Genomic DNA, 24,820 nt, shown 5'->3' on the forward strand with positions numbered 1-24,820 from the left:
GGAACTGTCTGAACATTTTCCTTTTTCTACTCACATGCAAAGTCAAAAAGTATTTTTAGAAAAATCAAACTTTTGAAGCAACAAGGGGAAATTACTCACATTTGACTTGTGTATTGGCTCATATCACAGTACAAACATATTCAGTTCCATCATCAGAGTGCCTACACAGCTGAAGCCTAAAGTATCCATGTGGTCCATATGGATAATGTGTGTATTTTTAAAACATAGTTAGGATTCTGTTTAGGCTTGAAGTCAGGGATATGACTTTAGTATTTTATTCGTTAAGTTTTTAAAAAATTGATATATTTATCATTATTAATATTATTTATCATTATTATTTTAGCGATATTTCATTCACTGGAGCCTGACCATCAGATACTGGCATTTTAAGACAGACAGACACATTTTAAAAACCACATATGGTGAATGATTATTCTTTCAGACCATAAACCATATGGTCTATAGATACAACAGTGTCCAAATATGACCTTTTGTGGCTCAAAAGCAGCCAAAACTTTAATATCATGGCTTCAGTTTGCACAGTTGAGAAACAAGTGGTGATGTCACAATGGGTGGCAGCATTCTCCAAGTTACCTTTAATTTCAGTCATCACGAGGAGAAAGAGTCATGAGTCCAATACGATTCCTACTTCATCCTAAAAATAACATTACAATACTGTTTTCCCCCCTAACAGCTATGCTTCTGTGGCCATCCACAAGCTCCAACACATCCAGAACTCTGCTGCTCGTATTATCACCAGGACCCCTTCCATCCATCACATCACTCCTGTCCTGCAGCAGCTTCACTGGCTCCCGGTCAAATATTGCATCAATTTCAAAATACTCTTGTACACATTTAAGGCTATTCATCATCTCTCCCCTCCATATCTCTGTGATCTGGTTCAGATCACCATCCCATCTCGGTGTCTCAGATCTTTCTTCTTTCTCTCTCTGTCCCCTCTCCCCGTCTCGCCACCATGGGGAGCAGGGCTTTCAGCTGCTCTGCTCCTCGACTCTGGAATTCCCTACCTCCTGATTTAAAAAAAAAAAAAATCATTTCCTTCTCTCTCTTTAAGTCCAGACTCAAAACTCACTTGTTCAAAATAGCTTATCCCGCATAACCTCTCCACTCTATTTTAAATTTGTTTTTATGTGTTATGCTTTTATGATTGTGTAAACTGCTTGCTTTTATTACCGGTATTCTGCTGTGTACAGTGTCCTTGAGTGTTCTGAAAGGCACTTTCAAATAAAATTTATTAATATTATTATCATCATCATTATGTCCCTCTCTATAGTGTCTTTGCTATGTCCGTCTTTTACAGTTACTGTATTTAAGATTTCTGAACCAAACAAGCTTCTAAAACCTTTGAGAAGGCTATTAAGGCTTATTAGTATACATTATTTGCAGTAGATTTATTGGATTGTTAGCATGCTAACTTGCCTTCTCTGCTGTTAAAGTCCAACCTCTTTTTCCCCCACAATGAAAGCATTCATATTTGAAGCATCATAATCAGCATTATCAGTGAATTCACACACACACGCTTCATTTTGTTACAGTTCATCTGATATAGCGGATATACCCTGAAAAGATGTGTAATGCGGTTTAATCTCATAATCGCTGTGCTATCTCTCGTCCAAACTAATAAGGAGAATAAATTCAAAACATTCCCCAACAGGGACCCAGCAGCTTATCACACAGGGCTTGGTGGTGTGTTTTGATTTCTGCCGCATCCTGATTTAAATGAAGGATTACTGTACTGTACTGACACTAGGCTTAAAGGTAATATTGCAAAAATACTTCAGAAGACGATACTGCTACTTTGGCAAAAAAAAAAAAACAGCTCTATGAGTGCTAATACCTGTAATCAATCTGCTCATTTAAAAAGAAACAAGCTTTAGCACCAGAGCAGACATTTATTTGACTATGAAAATGGTCTGTTGTCGATTTTTGCGTTTTTGCTAATGTGTCTCTGGTAGGCAGGAAAGGATTCCCATATTTGCTTTGTATTGTTGATGGACTGGATAAGATGACAAGCAGCAAATGTGAGGAGGAACTGTGTAACTGCAAATGTTTTGTTGTGGATGGCAGTGAAACAAATAGAGGAAATGGTAAGATAGGCAGTGCCACACAGTGAGAAATCAGGCTGAAGCCCAAGTGTGAAGCGCCAACACAAACACAGCCAGTCCAGCCTCTGACTCGTCCATGTTTTTACAGGCCTCATAACTGAGGATGCGCACACTCCAGCCAGTCAATTTTTAGCACGTCTGTATTATGAATATGAAACATGTGTTCCCTGATATTAATGAAAATCCACTGTCTAAACGCTCCAATTTGCTTTATTAGATATGTTAAAATTCCAAATGGTTACCAGATCGGAGGTTGGAGGAATGGGAAGCTGCCATAAGCATTGTTCACTAGCCGAGTTTTTATACACAGATTTTGTGGCATTCCAGAAGAAAGATAACCAACACCAAAGGTTTAGTGCAATTTAGTGCGAATGTGCAATAAATGCACATGCAGAGCACACTGACAGCTGTTTGCAAAGGTTTGCGCAATAAACACAATTCTGAACTCATACATTCAGCTCATCCCTCTCACACATTGCATTTCCTGCAGGAATGTTTGCCTTTTCACAATTCCACAGATTTGCCCCAACTTTTGCATATAACTGTACCCACTGTGCCTCAGCTCTGATTGGGATGCTTTCATCTAAACTGAGGATTATTGTCAGCTTCGGGATTATTGCTCTGAAGCTATGAGCCATTTGAGCTAATCTGAGTTTCTTTCTGCTCAAATGTCCTCACCAGGACTCTGCTGTGTAGGACTAAATCATTATGTGTTCATACATGCATGGCTTGCTGTAATAAATATATGATGGTTACTTATTCTTACAAATAAAAGCTAACCAGGCAGCACGATGTGCTGACATGCACAGAAAAAAGAGGAACAAGATGGTCAAGAAGAAAACAGTTGAAGACTCAGAATACAGGTTCAGTGGAAAGTCGAAAAATATTATGGCAAAGTGCAAGTAACTCAAGGTTATTTCCATCCTTTTCTGTTGTCACTGAATAAAGAAACCATGTCATTCACGTGTGAATCTACTGAAACACCCAGTGGGTCACAGCATTTGGCTGTTGCTCTCTGAACCTGGTTCTGCAGGAGGTTTCTTCCTGTTAAAAGACAGTTTTTCCTTTCTACTGTCAACCATGTGCTTATTCATACGGCTCATGTTGTTGGGATTTTCTCTGTATTATTTAGTCTTTACCTACAACATACAATAAAATAAAAGGCAACTTCAAGCAGCAGTTGTTGAGATTTTGCACTGTATAAATAAAATTAAACTGAACAGACCAGTAAAGACAGCATTATAAAGTATAACTCAAATTTGAGCACTCAAGTAACTTTTGCAGTTTTTTTTCCACTGAGAAAATTTACGTAAAACTACAAAATAACTACTTAACACTTTTGATTAATAATAACTAAAGTAATTGTAAAATACTATCACATAATAAAACTTAAATTATTTCTACGTGTGGCGTTGCATCTTGAATTGAGATTTTTAAACCAGGCACATTTTTCCACCATGTAAGCACATCAGTAATTCATATCCATTGTTTGCTCTTTGTGACACACTGATTCAAACTATCAAGTGTTCTAGTGACACTTGATGGAGTCATTCATTTGCACATTGCACGTCACACCTTCCCTGCTAGGATCTTGTTTTTTGGTAGTCTGCTGCAGAAATTACATCACAACGTGATTCTTTTTTAATATGTATAAATATTTATACTAGTATCATTGCAGATGATATGATACAGCACAACAATCTTCAAAACTAAAAGGTATATTTGTAAAAGGGCTCCAAACAACTACTGGCACACAAATCAACATGAATACTACTAATGCTGGAATGTCCCAGCCAGGGCAGGACTGGTCCAGCGGATGGACAGTTCTGTCTTGAAAAGGATCTGCTGCCAGAGGACACAGTCGGAGGTCAAAAAATGTAATATCAGCACTATATCACTAACGCAAATGTGATAATTGTGTCATTGTTTTTGTATGCTTATAGTCACAGACCATTTCTCCTTTTCAAATCTATATATACACTGTGATAGTAACAGCCCCGTCTCATCCACTGACCTGATGATCTTGGATCTTGCGTCCCACTACACGGAAGGCGTTGTTGCCCGTGTGGTGGTAAATGTGGACTCTGCTGAAGCCTGTAGAGCCACCGGCTGGGACCCACTTCTTATTGGCATCGTCATACACCATGACAGCAGCTCGCGCCTGGCAGATGCTCTGTTCACTGCAGGGACAAGAGACATAGAAAAGTTTATTCTACCATTTTAGAAATCCAATCTTTTTCAATCTTCCTTTCTTCTTTGAAGCAAGTTTTGTGAAGTGACCAAGTGCTTGGGACTGCAAATACAAAGATGACCCCACAGGTATAAAAGCAACACCAAAAACAGACTGTAAAATGAAATTAACTAGTGAATGTTTCATTGGCTCCACAGCTCACCAATAAACTTCACTACTTCAAGCCTAGCTGTAATCCCAGCAGATCAGCTGATGGCTCAGCCGGTACACTTCCACACAACATCTCATATTGTGAATGTCATTTCAGTTTTAGTCTGTGCACAACTGATTCTGCCTCTGCAAGCTGCCTGGCAACCCGCTCCCACCTCAGCTCTGACTTTTATACAGTGATGGACCTAATCAGTGTCATATCTGCTGTCATTGTTGCTTGCAGTCCTAACTAAACTAACTTTGTTGTATTAATAGTTTGGTATGTGGGGGGGGGGGGGGGGGGGGGGGGGGTGTTTGCGCGTGTCTTCTCAGTAATCACTTTCTCCCTAATTGCCCCTATGTATTACATATCTCACCGTCTATCCCTTTTTTGCTGCCTAGCCTGACCTGTATCCACAATGTAAGTTTGTATATTGTATGTATTGTATGTATGGTCGACTAGGTGTGTCATTTCAGCTGCAGGCAACTGCAACCGACAAAAACAGCTTATCCGTATCCTTATTTATTTATTTATTTTTAAAATCGGTGTTTAACATGGTTCATACTCCTCCATAATCAAACATAGCAGTCTAATATCAGTTTAATCAAACATACCAATTCTCAAAGGCAGCAAGCAAATGCCTTCATTAGTGTTACTGATCAGTATTAACTAAATTCCCATGAACTTGGTCTGCAGTGCACAGACTAAAAGTCCACAGCCCTTCAGATGCCTCCAAGCTCCTCAGTGACACATTAGTAATCATCCATCTAGAGATTCTCTTAAACCAGCAAACAGCAAACCCAGACAGTATCCTACTGGTTGTCAAACTATTTCTTTATTATATACTGAGGTGTCAAAACTCGTCATTAAGGGTACAGGGAAGGAGATCAAATGTCCTCTTTACAGGGGAAAGAGTTAAAGACTGACAGTGAGGGGAGACTGCTCATTTGAGAGGAAAAAAACTGCCTCCAGTCTTTTCTGCTGCGATGGCTACATCTGCTGCCACACAGCTGATTTAAGGCCTGGAAACTCTGCTGTGCTCACTTTTCACTGTAGCTATGCAGCTTTGGAATTGCACTTTCTGTAGTGGACACATGAACCTGCCTCCAAAATCACTCCAGAGGCTATCATGTTGAAATGCCCAAATTCGGCTATGAAATGTGCCTTTTTCAGCCTGATATAAAAAAAAAAGAAAAAAACTGTTTTTTGCCTCTATGGACAGTTTCCACCTACATAATAATGGTACTGTGGTTTTGTTTTACATCTCATCAATCTGGTTTTACTTGAGGCTTAAAGTTAAGAGCTATGGAGGCTTCTAATGACAAGTGTGTCTGCACAGTCAGATGTAGAGACAGCGGTCATTCAGGCCTCAGCACTGCTAAGTGTAGGTGCATTGGAATTGGACAGATTTTAAATGCAACTTGCCAACTAGGCTTGCTAACATCAGCTGAAACTTGGCTGCTTGCAAAACACACATGCTAGAGTGAGATGGAAAAATGATTTTCCTTTAGCACATCAAAAAGAAATCTGTTATACAAGCTTCCATATAGCGTGGTGACATGTCCTGGTAATTAATAAGCTAGGATGTAGTTTTGTATCTGCTCATATTCAAGGTTTGCTATAGATTATTTTGCATCCATGCAGTTCGGAAACACACAAGCTGTTATATCATGTTTTTTTTCTTTTAAAGGTCAAATTTAAAAGCAGCACAAGCCTGCAGTCTTCACGTTAACTACCCTGCCTTATAAACGTCAATGTCTATAAAACACCATCTCATTGGCTTGTTATATATACAGTGGGGCAAAAAAGTATTTAGTCAGCCACCGATTGTGCAAGTTCCCCCACTTAAAATGATGACAGAGGTCAGTAATTTGCACCAGAGGTACACTTCAACTGTGAGAGACAGAATGTGAAAAAAAGTCCATGAATTCACATGGTAGGATTTGTAAAGAATTTATTCGTAAATTAGGGTGGAAAATAAGTATTTGGTCACCTCAAACAAGGAAAATCTCTGGCTCTCACAGACCTGTAACGTCTTCTGTAAGAAGCTTTTCTGTCCCCCACTCGTTACCTGTATGAATGGCACCTGTTTGAACCCATCATCTGAATAAAAGACACCTGTCCACAGCCTCAAACAGTCAGACTCCAAACTCCGCCATGGCCAAGACCAAAGAGCTTTCGAAGGACACCAGGAAAAGTATTGTAGACCTGCACCAGACTGGGAAGAGTGAATCTACAATAGGCAAGCAGCTTGGTGTGAAAAAATCAACTGTGGGAGCAATCATCAGAAAATGGAAGACATACAAGACCACTGATAATCTCCCTCGATCTGGGGCTCCACGCAAGATCTCATCCCGTGGGGTCAAAATGATCATGAGAACGGTGAGCAAAGATCCCAGAACCACACGGGGGGACCTGGTGAATGACCTGCAGAGAGCTGGGACCAAAGTAACAAAGGTCACCATCAGTAACACACTACAACGGCAGGGAATCAAATCCCGCAGTGCCAGACGTGTCCCGCTGCTGAAGCCAGTGCATGTCCAGGCCCGTCTGACGTTTGCCAGAGAGCACATGGATGATACAGCAGAGGATTGGGAGAATGTCATGTGGTCAGATGAAACCAAAGTAGAACTTTTTGGTATAAACTCAACTCGTCATGTTTGGAGGAAGAAGAATACTGAGTTGCATCCCAAGAACACCATACCTACTGTGAAGCATGGGGGTGGAAACATCATGCTATGGGGCTGTTTTTCTGCCAAGGGGACAGGACGACTGATCCGTGTTAAGGACAGAATGAATGGGGCCATGTATCGTGAGATTTTGAGCCAAAACCTCCTTCCATCAGTGAGAACTTTGAAGATGAAACGAAGCTGGGTCTTCCAACATGACAATGATCCAAAACACACCGCCCGGGCAACAAAGGAGTGGCTCCGTAAGAAGCATTTGAAAGTCCTGGAGTGGCCTAGCCAGTCTCCAGACCTCAACCCCATAGAAAATCTGTGGCGGGAGTTGAAAGTCCGTGTTGCTCGGCGACAGCCCCAAAACATCACTGCTCTCGAGAAGATCTGCATGGAGGAATGGGCCAAAATACCAGCTACTGTGTGTGCAAACCTGGTAAAGACCTATAGTAAACGTTTGACCTCTGTTATTGCCAACAAAGGTTATGTTACAAAGTATTGAGTTGTTGTTGTTGTTGTTTTGTTATTGACCAAATACTTATTTTCCACCCTGATTTACGAATAAATTCTTTACAAATCCTACCATGTGGATTCATGGATTTTTTTTTCACATTCTGTCTCTCACAGTTGAAGTGTACCTCTGGTGCAAATTACTGACCTCTGTCATCATTTTAGGTGGGGGAACTTGCACAATCGGTGGCTGACTAAATACTTTTTTGCCCCACTGTATCTGTTGTCTCAAACCCAGTCTGACACTAATGACATCATCATTGTTTTCTCACCTAAAGCCAAATATGGTGGCCTATGATATCATGAACCTGTGTGACAATTTACACTCTGAATACAAGCAGGCAAAAACGCAGAGGTTAAGACGGGAAACGGAGGGAGAGCTTGAGAGACAGGAAGTGTAAAAATGACAGGCATAATTGCTTGGGGAAGGGTGAAGGAGTGAAAAGAGTCAGGGAGGAAGTGATGAGAACAGGCCATATACACATCCTCAGAGAGTCTGCGTCAGTGTTAGAAATGCATGAAAATAGAGGCTTTACAGTGAGAAGAAAAACACATCTCGGAATGTAGACCACGAACGAGGTTCACACACAGACACACAGGAGTGCAAGCAGTCTCCTGCATATGCCAGAGCTACTTAACATGCATCTCACTCCAGGTTTCAAAGAATATTCTGTGGAATTGAAAAAAAAGAAACTTCCCGAGACTGCTGCAAAGCATTTATCGCCAGTGTGTATTGTGGGCTTGTTCATACACCCATGCCTCTCCAAAGTACACACAAGGACACACATGCACGAGGTTCAGGCATCCATATGCACAGCTCCCCGCATTTCCAGCTCTCACAAACACTTTCACGCCTCTGCTCAAATGTGCTTCATCATGGTCGAGCTGTGGTAACACCCCACAGAAGCTGATGAACTTACAATATGATTTAATGTCAAACCTCTCTGAAGATGCAGCGAGACTTCACACCTCAGCCCTCACCTTACATCAAACTAGTAAAAGCTCTGAGCTCAAACACACTGGAGCTGGAAATAAAGACAGAACCATTCATTCACGATCACTGCAGATTTTTCAATATTCTACGGGCAAATTACTCCAACCTTACGTCTCTATTATACTGGCCAAACGGAGTAAGAACGATTAACTTTTCTCCTCTGAGGCTCACAGCAGCAGCAGCTACAGTGATTTCAGCTGGGATTGGAAGATAAACCCACCCCTAGTCACTGGTTTATGTGCATACAAGTATTCAGACCGCACACATGCCTTTAAATTTCCAGTTGCATACTAAAAACTGCAAAGAGGGATGATACATTTCTGAAAACACCAAGTTTTCAGTCTCATGTGCTAATTTACTTCCTCTTAAAAACAAAGATTTGTTTTAAAGAAGCAGCACTGTAGCCAAGTATTCAGTATTGTAATTGCTCAGATGATAAATTAACAGTTTTTAGACCTTCAGTCCTTTATGCTAACAGATAGCATAGTTGGGTTGGTCTGGTAGCTGGGTCAGACTAGTCAAAAAAAAAAAAAGTTGCCTAGTCTGACGAGTTTCCTGTCCTGCTGTGACATTTAGATAGTAGAATCAGAAGTTTCAGTAAATAATACGAAAGCATGGATGCATCCTGACGTACATCAATGGCTGAGGATGCTGCTGGTGTGGAGGCGATTTTCTTGGCACACCTTAGTACCAAACGAACATCGTTTAAACACCACGGCCTACCTGAGCGTTTTAGCCAACCATCTCCAATGATCACTGTGTACTCATCTTCTCATGGCTGCTTCAAGCAGGATAATGCACCATGTCACAAAGATCAAATCATCTCAGACTGGTTTCTTGAACATGACAATGAGTGCACTGGACTCTAATTGCCTCCACAGTTACCAGATCGCAATCCAATAGAGCCACTTTGGGATGCAGTGGAATGGGAAATTCACAGATGTGCAGTCCACAGCCTTTTGACGGTATTGTGTCAGCATGGACCAAAAACTCTGAGGAATGTGTCCAGCAGCTTGTTGAATCTTTGCCATGAAAAATTAAGGCAGTTCGGAAGGCAAAGGGGTCCAATCTAGTACCAGCAAGTGACAAAGTGAGATTTTGTTATTTTGTGTCAGTTTTCTTCTTGCTTTTATTTAACAGGCAAGTTTAGTCAGCCTTACTGTTTGGCTTTAGCTTTAATTTACCTTATGATAATAGCATTTCATCATCTTTACATATAAAACCATTTCAGACTCGCTTATATACGGGAAGTTAGGAATGATTAGGACCCCCCAAATGCTATGACTTCATATCCCAGGACCTCCTGGAATTGTACCAATGGATTTGGAATTGGGAGAGTGACTGAATGCAGCCATTCAAAAGAGGCACTCTGAACCTCACAACTGAGCAGTAAAAAAATAATGAGAGCACTGGTGCATATTTTGGTTACTGTGGTCACTTTGTTTGGCCAGATAGGATGTCACATATTATCATAGCATAAAATAAATTCAAGCTCAGGACCACTGCAGACCATAGCCTGCAGGCTTTAAGTCATAAACTCTCACCACACTGGGTGCGCATGTCTATGCAATTTCTCAACATTACATTTTTGTGTGGTGAATGTAGTACAGCTTGCATGTGTGCGATTCGAAGAGATTTTGTGTTGAAGGTCCAAGTGCTCTTTGCAACCAATGTGAGCAAAGACAAGGAATATGTGGAACCAAAAGAAAGAAAATGTGGAGAACAGATGAGCAGACATGACACAGTTGCTTTCTCCTAATTGGTCCAAACTCTGTAGGATAATTACTTTGACAGTTATGGTTCTTTTAAAGCAGACAGTCATCAGAGGAAGAACCTGTAAAATGCACCCTTATTTACATTAATAGCAATCCTAACTGAGATTGTACATGAGTATGTACATTATGTAGTGGTGAATTGTCTTTCGTCTTTGCAGCCAATTCAGTGATATGTCTCAGACAGTCACAGTGAAATGTAAGCTTTGATGGTTAAGTACTTGACCGGTGTAATCTAGTCCTGTTGACCCTCCTCGTCTCCTTGTTAACCCTTCCACTAAATGTATCAGCTACCCTCTGCCTGCCTCTCTACTGAGACTACACTGCTACACTCTGTGCCTCTGTGCCAACATGACTGCAGAAAGAGCCATGCTTTTTCCTAAAAAGGAATTCCTAAATGCAACTACAGATTAGATTTCTGAGATTTATATTAAGTTAAATGTGCTTTATAAAATGTTCTTCTTGTCTGAATAGCAACCAAACTTTGGCACATGGATACATTTAAGTCCAATGGTTGGATCCACTGGTTCCCATCTATATCGGATATTATAATGTCACCTTGCTACCTGGCAGCCACCTACCAACGGGCTAAAATCAACAGTTTACTGACGGCTGGACATTCATGATGTCCAGCCTCCGGGAGTGCTGACCACTTGAGGATAGAGAGCAGAGCTCATGATTCAATTACAGGAAGTCGTCCAGCTCCTGAAGCAGCAAAGAAGCCCCAGACGTCACACTAGAATAGAATAAAATAGAATACTGTCATTGTACATGTACAATGAAATTATGGGTGCTCCACACCAACTGTGCCAGAATAAAATATAAATAGTAGACAGCAAGAATAAATAGCAAACGGGAAAAATATATACACAAGAGGGATAAATAAAAAAAATAAATAAGGCACACATTGGAGAGCAAAGTAGTTGCAAAGTGCTTGGAAGTAGTGCAAAGAAAAGCGCTTGTCTGAATAGCATCTGTGAGTGGCCTCAGTGATGGGGGTTGCTCAGACCATGGCTCAGATTGGTAAGGTGTGTGGGCAGGGGTGGTGTAAATTGTGTGGGGTGTGGGTGGGGGGATAGTCATTGAAGCAATGGGGGCCATGAAGCAATGAAGCATATCAAGTAGCATTAGCTAACAGTAGCTTACATTAGCTTAAATGACCATCTAATTAACCAGATCTGCTTAGTTTAACAGCTTACTTTATGAGCTCCTTAAATTTCACCATGTTAGATAAAATACCAAACTACAGGCTAAAAATCTGAAAGCTCTTACAGACAAACAACAGTTTTACATGTATGTGGATACTATTTCCCTGTTAAAAGGAAAAGCGAATAGTGACACATCAACACACACACCGACACACACAAAGAGGACAAATGTGCAGATCTGACAAAAATAGAAATGGAGAGAATGGGAAATGAAATGAGAATATTTTCATCTCCTTCATTAATGTTAATGAAGCTCTGAGTTTGGAGCAGTTCTGACTTCAAAGAGGAACAGAACAGCTCCAGGGTATTCACTACCATGATGTCACATCCTGCCAGGATTGGGGTGGGTGAGGTACTGTGGGTTTACAGAGAGCAAAGGAGTGCAGAGGAGAGAAGTAGAAGACAAAAGCAAAAGGGAATCACTGATTTGACTCCTAACCCATGGTTGTTGAACTAAGGTACTGAAGACTGGAGCAAGTCAAATTTCTGATTACCTGAAAATTACTGACTCAGTCCATCATTACTATGGCTGGAAACTGCGACTTTTTCCACAACTGATGGGCCAGCGTTATGTAAGCAGCCGAGTGACTAATCTAAATATAGAAAAAACCCAAAAATGGCCAAACTAAAAATCTCATTCAGTGCGTCTGCCAGTCTGACAAAGCCAGGAGCTGAGTGATGAATTCATTTGTGTCATTGTGCCAGCTATACAGAGCCTTATGATTCACCATATGTGGAGTATTACTGTGGTATCAGTGTGGTGATCTCTTCACAGTAGGGCTGGGCCGTATCATACCGTTCACGGTAATACAGGTATAATGTTGGGCAATGATAAGAAAATGAAATATCGCGATAGAATATGAGTAAAACGCGCATGCGCAGTGCCTTTGTTTTCATATGCACATGGCGAAAAAAAGCATGGTGGCGACAGAATGAGAAGAGCGAAAGCGGATCGTTGAATGGAACGGATGAACCAGAATTGGTTTGTAAAAATGCTGCAACTTCAGGGGTGTGGAGCTGGTTTAGCTTTCATCTGTCAGATACACAACAAAGCACTATTTCTGGTAGCACATGCTAGCGGGCCGTCGTTATTACCGTGTGTTTTGGAAAACACGGCACACTTAAAATCAATCCTTTGATTTTTCTGAAAATCGACAGAGCCCCTTATAATCCCGTGGGGCTTATGTATGAATTCGGGTTGTGTTTACTGACCTCGAAACGATTTTATGTCATACACGGCGCTCGAAAATCTGTCAAATGTTTTAGTATGACTTTGCTAAGCTACAAACCCGCACCGCTTGATGGATTGTCAGAGCATTACGGCTATCGTAGGCAGGAGCCTCGCGGAGTGATACATACTGTGCTTCAACATAATATTACCGTATTGTGTGTGTATAACCTCTTTTTAAGTTTTGTGGATATTATACATGGTTATGCTGAAGATATGACTTTAATGCACATAAAAGTTCTGGTCATGTCCCAGCAGTAAGTGGAGAACTAATTATGTAGTGCCACACCAGGCTCACCAAAGAATAGCAACTACATCACTATCACCAAGTCCAACACAGTGGAGCTGTAGTTCATCATCCCACAGATGCTTGATTGGATTGAGAGTAGGGCTGCACGATTTTGCATAAAATGAGAATCACGATTTTTTGGCTTAGAATTGAGATCACGATTCTCTTTTCCAGTATAAATATTTATTGCACTTATTAACTGCACATCAACTTCGTAACAGTTGAGACTGAACATAAAAACAACAAATGTCTCACGTTTTGTTGTTGCCGCAAAATGTTGTACTGCTTGAAATTCCGTCTCCACCGTTGCTCGACGCTGCGTGTATAGAGCAGGTAGTGCAACAATAGAAAAATAGTTGCGGGACGGCACTGTGTAGCGTTTGTCTAGGGTGTTGATCATTTTCCTAAATCCCTCGTTTGCACAGTGTTGATGGGAGCCATATCTTTGGTCAGGTGATAAGTAATAGCCTCCGTAATTTCTTTGTGCCTGCGGGAGTTCGACGGGTATAGGGAAGCGCTGTATAAGGTTCCCGTTATTGATGTTTGGGTGGTTGACGGGACGGATTTTCTCCTGTCACTTTCTCGTCATCCCTGACGTGCTCTCAGTTGTTTTTTTCCCTGCTAATTTTAGCATCACACGGCACAGCTTCTGTATCACGTGGCATGAGGCTCCGCCCTTGTCATTTGTTGAGCAGGAAGAGTGAGCGCTTGTTTTCATGCAGATTACGTCCCGGATCAGAATGCGGTACAATCGTCGTCTTTTTTTTTTTTTTTTTTTTAAATAGTTGTCATTTGGAAATGAGATCGCACATAAGTATGAATCGAGATCGCGATTTTCTAACGATTAATCGTGCAGCCCTACATGTGAGCCAGGAAATCCGTAGGCCAAGTCAACACCTCAAAGTCAATGTCTTGCTGAAAGAGGCCACAGCCATCCAGGAGTACCGTTTCCTGCAGACTAGGAACACCCCAGAAGAGCTGCAGTTTAGGAGACAACAACAATCACATTCTGGCCATTGTCAGATTCACTCAATCCTTACGTTTGTCCATGTTTCCTCCACTTAACACATCAACTTTGAGAACAAAATGCTCCGTGATACATCCCACCCACTAACAGGTCCCATGATGAAGAGACGATTAGTGTTATTCACTTCACCTATCAATAGTTCATAGTGTTATGGTTGATCAATGTGAGAGATGGAGAGTGGAAGTTTGCAGTGGCTGCAGTTTTTATACAGCTGCTCTTATCGAACATTCCACTTCACTGGTCTGATATAAAATTCAGATTTCCTCATTAATGATACCTTGCTGATATACAATGACTGTTTGTTTACAGTGTTCATTATTTCCGAGTTACACCAATGAGGTTAATTTCATTAAACTCTGTGGTATTTTTTGGCCTGAACAGATGTATAATCATTGAGACTACACTTAGCTGCTCAGACTCAATCAGCCTTCAAGAGACAAATTAACAAAAGGGTGCCCCTGACAAACACAAACACACACACACTTCTCAGAATAGATTCATTAACATGACTCACAACAGAGGCATTTCTTCATTCTGCCTCCTCCTCTCTCTTTAAACTGACTTGCTCTCTACAGTTTGCCCCATTTGGCTGACAATAAACTGAGGCTCTGGTCTGAAAAGCCAGAGTCAGCCGTTTTCAAGGTGGGGGAGGATGATAAATCCTGTGAAGCTGAAACAAAACTTGCAAGCTGAACCAAAATGAATGTTAGGGAAAGCTTTTCCAAGCTTGGGCGTGGAATCCAGCGGGAGTCCCCGCTGTGAAAATGCACATGAGGAGAAGAATAAAAGACAGAGGTATACTGGGATTGGGAAAGCCATGAAGGTTGTTAAGGCAGAAGTGCAACTGGCTATAGACAGAAGGAAGGAGTTCAGTGTAGAGGGGCTCTAGGGAGCATCCCCAGCCACATCTGCATCCTTCCTTTTCACTCAGCAGCCTGGACTAATTTTTAGCTCACTCTGTGTTGTTGTTGGGTTTTTTTGTTTTCTTTGTTTTCTTTTTAAACTCTCTTTCTAACTTTCTGTCCCACTAACTCAATCTCTTGCTGCCCTCATCTAAACCCTCTTTCCCTCTCATTCTCTTTTCTATTTTATTAGTCAGCCATCGACTACAGTGTGGAGCAGAGAGCTCCTAGCTCATATGGAAGTGATCAGGAGCAGACAGGGAGGGAAGACGGAGGCCCGCAGACAAGAGAAAGATCCTGTTCAACCACTGGGCGCAGTTACAGTACCAGTGTTTAGAGGAAGAGAAAATTAAGAGATTCCAGTGGACTCCAGACTCTTGGGGGTATCTGAATATGTCCAAAAACCTAAATCACCCTAATCTAGACAAGAAGTCAAATAATTTTCAGAATGGATTTGCTCCACATCATATTTGCACCAAAGACTTTTGACATGAAGCTGCAAACAAACAAGAGCAGGAACTGACGATGTTCACACACATTCAGTCCACCTCACTTCTCCTAAACAACTGTGCTTATATCAGACAATAAAGGTGATCCATCAGATGTACTTGTATTACACCCACCTTTTAAACAGGAAACGCCAAACAGGAGAACGTCAGCTACCTGATATGACGTCATGACATTTTTCTGAAACCATTCAGCATGTTTCATAAATGAGATTCAAACTTGAATCAATACATCAAATTTAATGGCAACATGGAAACCCCCTTTATCACATCAGTCATAGCTGTAAAAACACCTGGTGTGTGACAAAGGAGCCATCACTACTAGTGACTATATATAACCCAGTACAGCCCACAATGATGGTGTGCGTGTGGGGCAGCTAGACTGCACTAGCCCTGCAGCCAGATATGAACAGCCACAGCAACATTCAGAAATTGAGCAAGCAAAGGTCAGCGTCTGGCCAGTAATTTAAGCAGGAATCAATAAAGAGATACACTCGTCATTTATAGATGTTGTAAATCCTGGAAAGGGTTTATAAACCCAATGCTGAAAAAAATGACTAAAATGACAGGCTTACTACTAGGGCTGCACGATTTTGCATAAAATGAGAATCACGATTTTTTTGCTTAGAATTGAGATCACGATTCTCTCACGATTCTCTTTTCCAGTATAAATATTTATTGCACTTATTAACTGCACATCAACTTCGTAACAGTTGAAACTGAACATAAAAACAATAAATAAACATAAAAACAACAAATGTCTCACGCTTTGTTGTTGTACTGCTAGAAATTCCGTCTCCACCGTTGCTCGACGCTGCGTGTATAGAGCAGGTAGTGCAACAATAGAAAAATAGTTGCGGGACGGCACTGTGTAGCGTTTGTCTAGGGTGTTGATCATTTTCCTAAATCCCTCGTTTTGCACAGTGATGATGGGAGCCATATCTTTGGTCAGGTGATAAGTAATAGCCTCCGTAATTTCTTTGTGCCTGCGGGAGTTCGACGGGTATAGGGAAGCGCTGTATAAGGTTCCTGTTATTGATGTTTGGGTGGCTGACCGGGACGGATTTTCTCCTGTCACTTTCTCATCATCCCTGACATGCTCTCAGTTGTTTTTTTCCCCTGCTAATTTTAGCATCACATGGCACAGCTTCTGTATCACGTGGCATGAGGCTCCGCCCTTGTCATTTGTTGAGCAGGAAGAGTGAGCGCTTGTTTTCATGCAGATTACGTCCCGGATCAAAATGCGGTACAATCGTCGTCGTTTTTTTTTTTTTTTTTTTTTTTTTTTTAATCGTTGTCATTTGGAAATGAGATCGCACATAAGTATGAATCGAGATCGCGATTTTCTAACGATTAATCGTGCAGCCCTGCTTACTACTCTAAATTAGCAATGAGAAACTGGAGAAAAAGCTCCTCAAGGAACAGCAAGACTGAAAAATACCCCAGGAAGCTAACATAACCCTTATTTTTAAATATCTACAAATGAGCCAGAGCTTTAAAATCCCATGGTTAATGCAAGGTGGTTTTGGGCCATGAGAATATTTCCATAGTTCTAGTAGCCATTACAAGCGCCAGCCCCTTTCTGGGAGTAAACTGCAGCATCTGAGTATTATTGTAGTTCTTACAACTCCATTTTTAGCTTTCTTGGTATAATGGTAAATGGACTGCAACATATAAAGTGCTTTCTGCTACTACTTTTCTATTTTGAGTATGTCTCAGTCATCTAATCAAACAGTGCTTTTTAACATTTGCAGACACACACATTGATGCAGGGTTCAGCATCTTGTACAAACTTTTCCAGCAGTTTCAACTCGTAACAATTCACCTAAACATGCTCAAAGAAGACTCGAAAAGGCTGAGCTACACTTTGTTTTAAGTAGTTTAAGATGTCCAACTAGGCTAAATAACAAAACATGTCAGTAATCCAACTCCAACATCCAAATTTATTTCTAGCCAACACAGTTTAAAGTCACAAAACATATCAGATGTTCCACACCGCACTGGCTTCCGGAACCAGGCCTACGCATTTTATCTCATGGTCATTACACAGCTAATCACAGAAAATGTTGTTACCGTTAATGACTGTTAAAACAAACTTCTTTTATTCCATTTTAAAGCTATATTACAATACAACTAGTGTCGTCACTCCCTTGATTATTTCCAAGTCACCTAAAGATGTAAAACATTATCATCTGCTAATTACCTGAACCCCTGACTGGACTATTCAAGTTCCAGTCTTATTTAATGAGTTCTAAGGCCAGGTCCACTGAATCCTTTTGGATTCAATTAGGCTTTGTGTAAGTCACTCACAGAAACCATGAAGAGCGTGATCCTCAGAGGCTTCGGCCACAGGTGGCACCAATCCTCATCCCACCACACAAACACGCACATCTTTTATTAGTGGCTCATCCTTTTCAGTGTCATCCCCTCAACAAGCCCATTTTGACCTTTCCTTAAATTAAACCGCACACTTTTTCAAATGGGCTACATTACAGTCAAAGAACAACGCTCAGACACATTTGGCTGACCTATTAGTAAGGACACAGCAAATAGAGACAGAAAATTTTACACTTGGCAGAAAACCGGCTGTTTCAAGCATGCACTATTGAACATAACCCAATCCAGATATCGAGTTCTCCAAGGTGTTTGTTCAAGTCGCTGTATATCACTTATATCTAGTGGTTTTTACAGGTAGTTTCCAGAGTTCAGACTGCGGCCTAACTGGGTGCCTGGCACATTTTACAAGGGTCCAATCACAGTTCTATTCACACACGGACAGGGGACACATTGATGGCAGAGCAAGTCTGCACTGAACTCAGCTTTCACTCCTCTTAAACCACTGAAATAAACAACTGCAGCCTTCAGGTGCAAAACTGCAAAGGTCTGGTTCAGCAACAGTCACATCACAATTCTGGTTTAATGTCCACAAAGTTCATAAAATACCTCCAAACTTCTGTTTCTTTGCCAAATACTCCCACAGGACTGGTTTAAAAGCCACAGAGCACCCTTTGTTTAGGTGAAGCTGGACATAAGGCAGTTATGCACTATGCCTTGGAAACTTTGAAAGACTGTCAGAAAGTCTGAAGATCTAATGCTCAAGACAACTTGAAAACATACAAGAAAGTCTGACTCCTTTGAAGTGACAAAGCAAACAAAACCAAGTATAATCTGTCTAATTCAGAGTTAGGGTCAAACTCAATCCCAGCAGATTATCCGATCTCACTGCCAATTAATACTTAGTGCCTCATATGATCCCTTTCCAGAAAACCTATTAGCAAATCTCAGCAGGTTCCAAAATTACAAAGCAACTCTGCAGGTCACCTCCACACAGGCTCCTGCTGTTCATGCATATTCTGCATGTACTTGGAAATCCCAGAACAGAGTCATAGTTCAGAGTGTAAAATATTTCAAATGTAATAATCTTATTTTTTGCAAAATTATCCAGACTAAAAGATCACTATTAATTTCTTAATAACATGGCATGTGAATGGAGAAGATGCTCATGAGGACCATGAAATAACACAGAAACTTAAAGAAATTCAGCATCTGCAGTAATCATGCTAAGCTCTCTAAACAGGCTTAGTTTTAACATTAACATACAGAGCCAGGTTTCAATCAGCTCTCCTCCCAATCACCTACTCACAAGCTCACTATGGCTGGTCAAAATGACCTTTGTTCTGATTTGAAGGCTTGTAAAGTCAAAGGTCAACTATAGGTTATTATCCCAGCCCTGTTTGTTGAGTTATATGGTCCATATCTGGATCCCTTGGTCCATTAGGCGATTTGAATACATTCGGTTTAATTCATTCATTTTGTTTCCCCAACTTTAAAATAAATAAATCTTCATTTCATTCCATGAAAACAAACAAAAAAAAATCCAAATGAACATAACATTCGTGCTACTGAGCCAAACTCAAATGTTGTCTGACATTTTAGCAAACAATCATCAATAAATAAACAGAGTCTTCATGTTTAACATCACGTTGCAACTGCTAAATCACCAATGTAGCTACTTGGATCCAACCAAGCCCTTGGGGAAGAAGGCACACAGGCATGAGAACAGAAAATCCTTCAGTCAACTCAGAGTTGACTCGAACACACTCCGACAAACTGAGATTCGAAAACAAACTGCCCAAAAAAACCAAAACCAGACCTTCTGCATGTGGATTTAAACATCTGGTTTTAAAAAAAGAAGGGCATCAGACTTTACACAGGTCGCCATTATTCACCGATTCAGGGTTTAAAACTCTATGCATCACATTTATTATGAATGCAGCAAAAACAAATGATCACAATTATTTAGGGGGACAAGCACATACAACACTAGCATCCATTAGTACAATACATCCACAATGTAGCTAATACTAATCAATTATCTTCTCTTGATAGTTACAGAAAACCAGAACCGTAGCTTTATGCTCTACATGACATGTAAATTAAAGTCCTTGTCATGCCTTCAGTCTATGCCAACCATTTCTTAAAACTTTAAAGAAGTCTGCACAAAGGATCAATTCCTGAACAGTTTCAGTTTCTGTTTGTGGAAGCGAAGGGCCCAAAATAACAGACGGCTAGCTTAAACAGATGGTGGCTTATGGATGAAGTGAGAGGCTGCAAGGGCCATTGTAAGTTAAAAATGATTCGGTGTACTGTGAATCATGCAAAGAGAGTAGAGTCAGAAATACACTCAACAAAAATATAAACGCAACACCTTTGTTACTGCTCCCATTCCCCATGGGATGGACGTAGAGACCTAAAATTCATTCCAGATACACAATATAACCATCCCTCCCAAACAGTGGTCACAAATCAGTCCAAATGTAGTAGTGGGCACATCTGCTATATTGAGATAATCCATCCCACCTCACAGGTGTGCCACATCAGGATGCTGATCTGACATCATGAGTAGTGCACAGGTGTACCTCAGACTGCCCACAACAAAAGGCCACCCTGGAATGTGCAGTTTTGTCTCACAGCAAAATGCCACAGATGCCACAAGCAATGAGGGAGCGTGCAATTGGCATGCTGACAGCAGGAATGTCAACCAGATCTGTCGCCCGTGCATTGAATGTTCATTTCTCAACCATAAGCCGTCTCCACAGGCGTTTCAGAGAATATGGCAGCACATCCAACCGGCCTCACAACCGCAGACCTCATGTAACCACACCAGCCCAGGACCTCCACATCCAGCAGGTTCACCTCCAAGATCGTCTGAGACCAGCCACCCAGACAGCTGCTGGAACAATTGGTTTGCACAACCAAACAATTTCTGCACAAACTGTCAGAAACCGTCTCAGGGACGCTCAACTGCATGCCCGTCGTCCTCATCGGGGTCTTGACCTGACTCCAGCTCGTCGCCGTAACAGACTTGTGTGGGCAAATGCTCACATTCGATGGCGTCTGGCACGTTGGAGAGGTGTGCGCTTCACAGATGAATCATGGTTCACATTGTTCAGGGCAGATGGCAGCTGAGAATGTCCCAGTTCTTGCATGGCCAGCATACTCACCGGACATGTCACCCATTGAGCATGTTCGGGATGTGCTTGACCGGCGTATACGACAGCGTGTACCAGTTCCCATGAATATCCAACAACCTCGCACAGCCATTGAAGTGGAGTGGACCAACATTCCACAGGCCACAATTGACAATCTGATAGACTCCATGCGACGATGTGTTGCACTGCATGAGGCAAATGGTGGTCACACCAGATACTGACCGGTTCTGGGTCCCCAGACCCCCAATAGCGCAAAAAAATGCACATTCCAGGGTGGCCTTTTGTTGTGGGCAGTCTGAGGTACACCTGTGCACTACTCATGATGTCAGATCAGCATCCTGATGTGGCACACCTGTGAGGTGGGAGGGATTATCTCAATATAGCAGATGTGCCCACTACCACACATTTGGACTGATTTGTGACCACTGTTTGGGAGGGATGGTTATATTGTGTATCTGGAATGAATTTTAGGTCTCTACGTCCATCCCATGGGGAATGGGAGCAAAAACAAAAGTGTTGCGTTTATATTTTTGTTCAGTGTATACAGTGGGGCAAAAAAGTATTTAGTCAGCCACCGATTGTGCAAGTTCCCCCACTTAAAATGATGACAGAGGTCAGTAATTTGCACCAGAGGTACACTTCAACTGTGAGAGACAGAATGTGAAAAAAAAAATCCATGAATTCACATGGTAGGATTTGTAAAGAATTTATTTTCCACCCTGATTTACGAATAAGTATTTGGTCACCTCAAACAAGGAAAATCTCTGGCCCTCACAGACCTGTAACGTCTTCTGTAAGAAGCTTTTCTGTCCCCCACTCGTTACCTGTATGAATGGCACCTGTTTGAACTCATCATCTGTATAAAAGACACCTGTCCACAGCCTCAAACAGTCAGACTCCAAACTCTGCCATGGCCAAGACCAAAGAACTTTCGAAGGACACCAGGAAAAGTATTGTAGACCTGCACCAGACTGGGAAGAGTGAATCTACAATAGGCAAGCAGCTTGGTGTGAAAAAATCAACTGTGGGAGCAATCATCAGAAAATGGAAGACATACAAGACCACTGATAATCTCCCTCGATCTGGGGCTCCACGCAAGATCTCATCCCGTGGGGTCAAAATGATCATGAGAACGGTGAGCAAAGATCCCAGAACCACACGGGGGGACCTGGTGAATGACCTGCAGAGAGCTGGGACCAAAGTAACAAAGGTCACCATCAGTAACACACTACAACGGCAGGGAATCAAATCCCGCAGTGCCAGACGTGTTCCGCTGCTGAAGCCAGTGCATGTCCAGGCCCGTCTGAAGTTTGCCAGAGAGCACATGGATGATACAGCAGAGGATTGGGAGAATGTCATGTGGTCAGATGAAACCAAAGTAGAACTTTTTGGTATAGACTCAACTCGTCGTGTTTGGAGGAAGAAGAATACTGAGTTGCATCCCAAGAACACCATACCTACTGTGAAGCATGGGGGTGGAAACATCATGCTATGGGGCTGTTTTTCTGCCAAGGGGACAGGACGACTGATCCGTGTTAAGGACAGAATGAATGGGGCCATGTATCGTGAGATTTTGAGCCAAAACCTCCTTCCATCAGTGAGAACTTTGAAGATGAAACGAGGCTGGGTCTTCCAACATGACAATGATCCAAAACACACCGCCCGGGCAACAAAGGAGTGGCTCCGTAAGAAGCATTTGAAAGTCCTGGAGTGGCCTAGCCAGTCTCCAGACCTCAACCCCATAGAAAATCTGTGGCGGGAGTTGAAAGTCCGTGTTGCTCGGCGACAGCCCCAAAACATCACTGCTCTCGAGAAGATCTGCATGGAGGAATGGGCCAAAATACCAGCTACTGTGTGTGCAAACCTGGTAAAGACCTATAGTAAACGTTTGACCTCTGTTATTGCCAACAAAGGTTATGTTACAAAGTATTGAGTTGTATTTTTTTTTATTGACCAAATACTTATTTTCCACCCGGATTTACGAATAAATTCTTTACAAATCCTACCATGTGGATTCATGGATTTTTTTTTTCCACATTCTGTCTCTCACAGTTGAAGTGTACCTCTGGTGCAAATTACTGACCTCTGTCATCATTTTAGGTGGGGGAACTTGCACAATCGGTGGCTGACTAAATACTTTTTTGCCCAACTGTATAGAGTTGGAAATGAGCACTACTGCCCCCCTTTACCTACACCTAGTTTTCCAACAGACATAAATCTGGGTTAAAAGTTTCATTTGATCATTTGTAATCATGCTGAAGTGTTCAGTATGTCAGATTTTGGTTCATGATCCTAATTCTGAAATTGACTAGATAACTTGATAAGAGCACACCAAATCAACAACAATTGTCACTGGTGAAGCATGAGGCATTCTCTTCCCATCGATCAAAAGTGAGCAGCAGTTTCCGTTTAAGGTTCCTATAGAAAGAGCACAAAAGCAGCAGGACTAAGTCTGTGACAACAGATACGTACCGGTGGATTTCCATTTTGGAGGCCAGTACACATCTCTGACTGAGGATGAAGCTGGAGGCTTTGGACTGTGGACCAGAAGACTGGATCTGCATAGCTGCCCACAGCCTTCCTGCTTAAGTAACTCAGCCAGCCCCAAGCGTGACTTCTCCCCTACCAGCCCTTTCCGGCTCTTGTTGCAGTTGCTTCAATTTTGCCAAAGTAATATCCCTGCTACCAAACAGCTCTCTTCATCATGCAAAGCAGGGTGCCAGCCACCCCCCTCCCCCTTCTCTTTAAAGTCCCCTTCTCAGGGTGATTCTTTCCTTATGCGTACATGCGACGACAGCAAGTCAGCCAGCAAGTCGGCAAGCGAGGGAACCGTCTAAACAGTCAGCCAGCTGTGTTTTTCCCATGGCAGCGGCACCAGCCAGCAAATACACGCACGCTTTGGTCTTGGCTTTTCGCCGCCGTAGCGACAGCAGAGGTATCCAGGCAACAGGCTCCTGCACAGCCCACTCCTGCGCTCCTGTGGAAGAGGCTGCTGTGGAGAAATCCACACGGCGGGATCCAGCAGTTCACAGCGGCTCAATTCAGGAGGTTGCAAGCGGGGGCTGGGGCATGAAGGGAGGTATCCTTTACATCTGTCGCTCTCCTTCCCCTCGCCGCTTCTGCTACATCTATCTCATACCTTTTGTCTCTCACTTGATCACCCCTTCTTTCATCTACCCCTCCCCTCCCTCTCTACTTTATCGCTGTGACCATCCACACACTCCCTCTCTCACCATATACCCACCCACCCAACTCTGCTCTCTCACTCTCCTAAATAAATAGACTAAAGAGAGTGAGCAGCCAGATGTAGTGATGTATGGCGGATGTGGAATAAGGATTAGTCGAATATTTCCATCTCTGTTGTCACAGGAGGCAGACATTCGCAGCGACCACGCAAAGTTCTTCATTTCTTTATTCAGTGTCCTGGCCTGCTTCGGCACAGCTAAAATCCTTTCTTACACTTTCAGCTATCATCAGCTGGCATTGTGCCGAACAATGTAACATCAACATACATACGTTATGAATCTACCTAACAAGTCAAAATGACCCGCATTGGCGCTCCTAATCAAACATAATATTGGATGGAACATGCGACAGCTTTCTATAAAGGCTCATGTGAAGTAGGATCTGTATATACTGTGGGGGTGGGGGTGGGGGGTGGGGGGGGGGGGGGAGAGACATTTGGGCTTTCCTGCTGTGCTGCGATT

The 24,820-nt window shown here is 42.1% G+C and overlaps 1 protein-coding gene across 2 annotated transcripts in view; it reads right to left on the reverse strand.

Annotated features, from left to right (window-relative positions):
• Positions 1–24,227, reverse strand: part of enah (ENAH actin regulator) — an 87,169-nt gene extending 62,942 nt beyond the window's left edge. The window contains exons 1-2 of one of the 2 annotated variants that reach the window (XM_086262854.1): positions 23,586–24,227; positions 4,141–4,306 (exon numbers count right to left, since the gene is read on the reverse strand). In XM_086262854.1, the coding sequence (XP_086118980.1) occupies positions 4,141–4,306; positions 23,586–23,677 (258 nt within the window). In that variant the 5' untranslated portion in view covers positions 23,678–24,227. The remainder of the gene's footprint in view (positions 1–4,140; positions 4,307–23,585) is intronic. The other variant, XM_086262855.1, reaches the window with a different exon arrangement.
• Between the last annotated feature and the right edge of the window lie 593 nt (positions 24,228–24,820).

The sequence above is a fragment of the Aulonocara sp. 'chitande type north' Nkhata Bay genome, linkage group LG15, assembly GCF_057382095.1.
Source record: "Aulonocara sp. 'chitande type north' Nkhata Bay isolate Kocher_YH1m ecotype deep benthic linkage group LG15, A_spYH_male_GT1.1, whole genome shotgun sequence".
In the NCBI taxonomy this organism is placed as follows: Eukaryota; Metazoa; Chordata; class Actinopteri; order Cichliformes; family Cichlidae; genus Aulonocara; species Aulonocara sp. 'chitande type north' Nkhata Bay.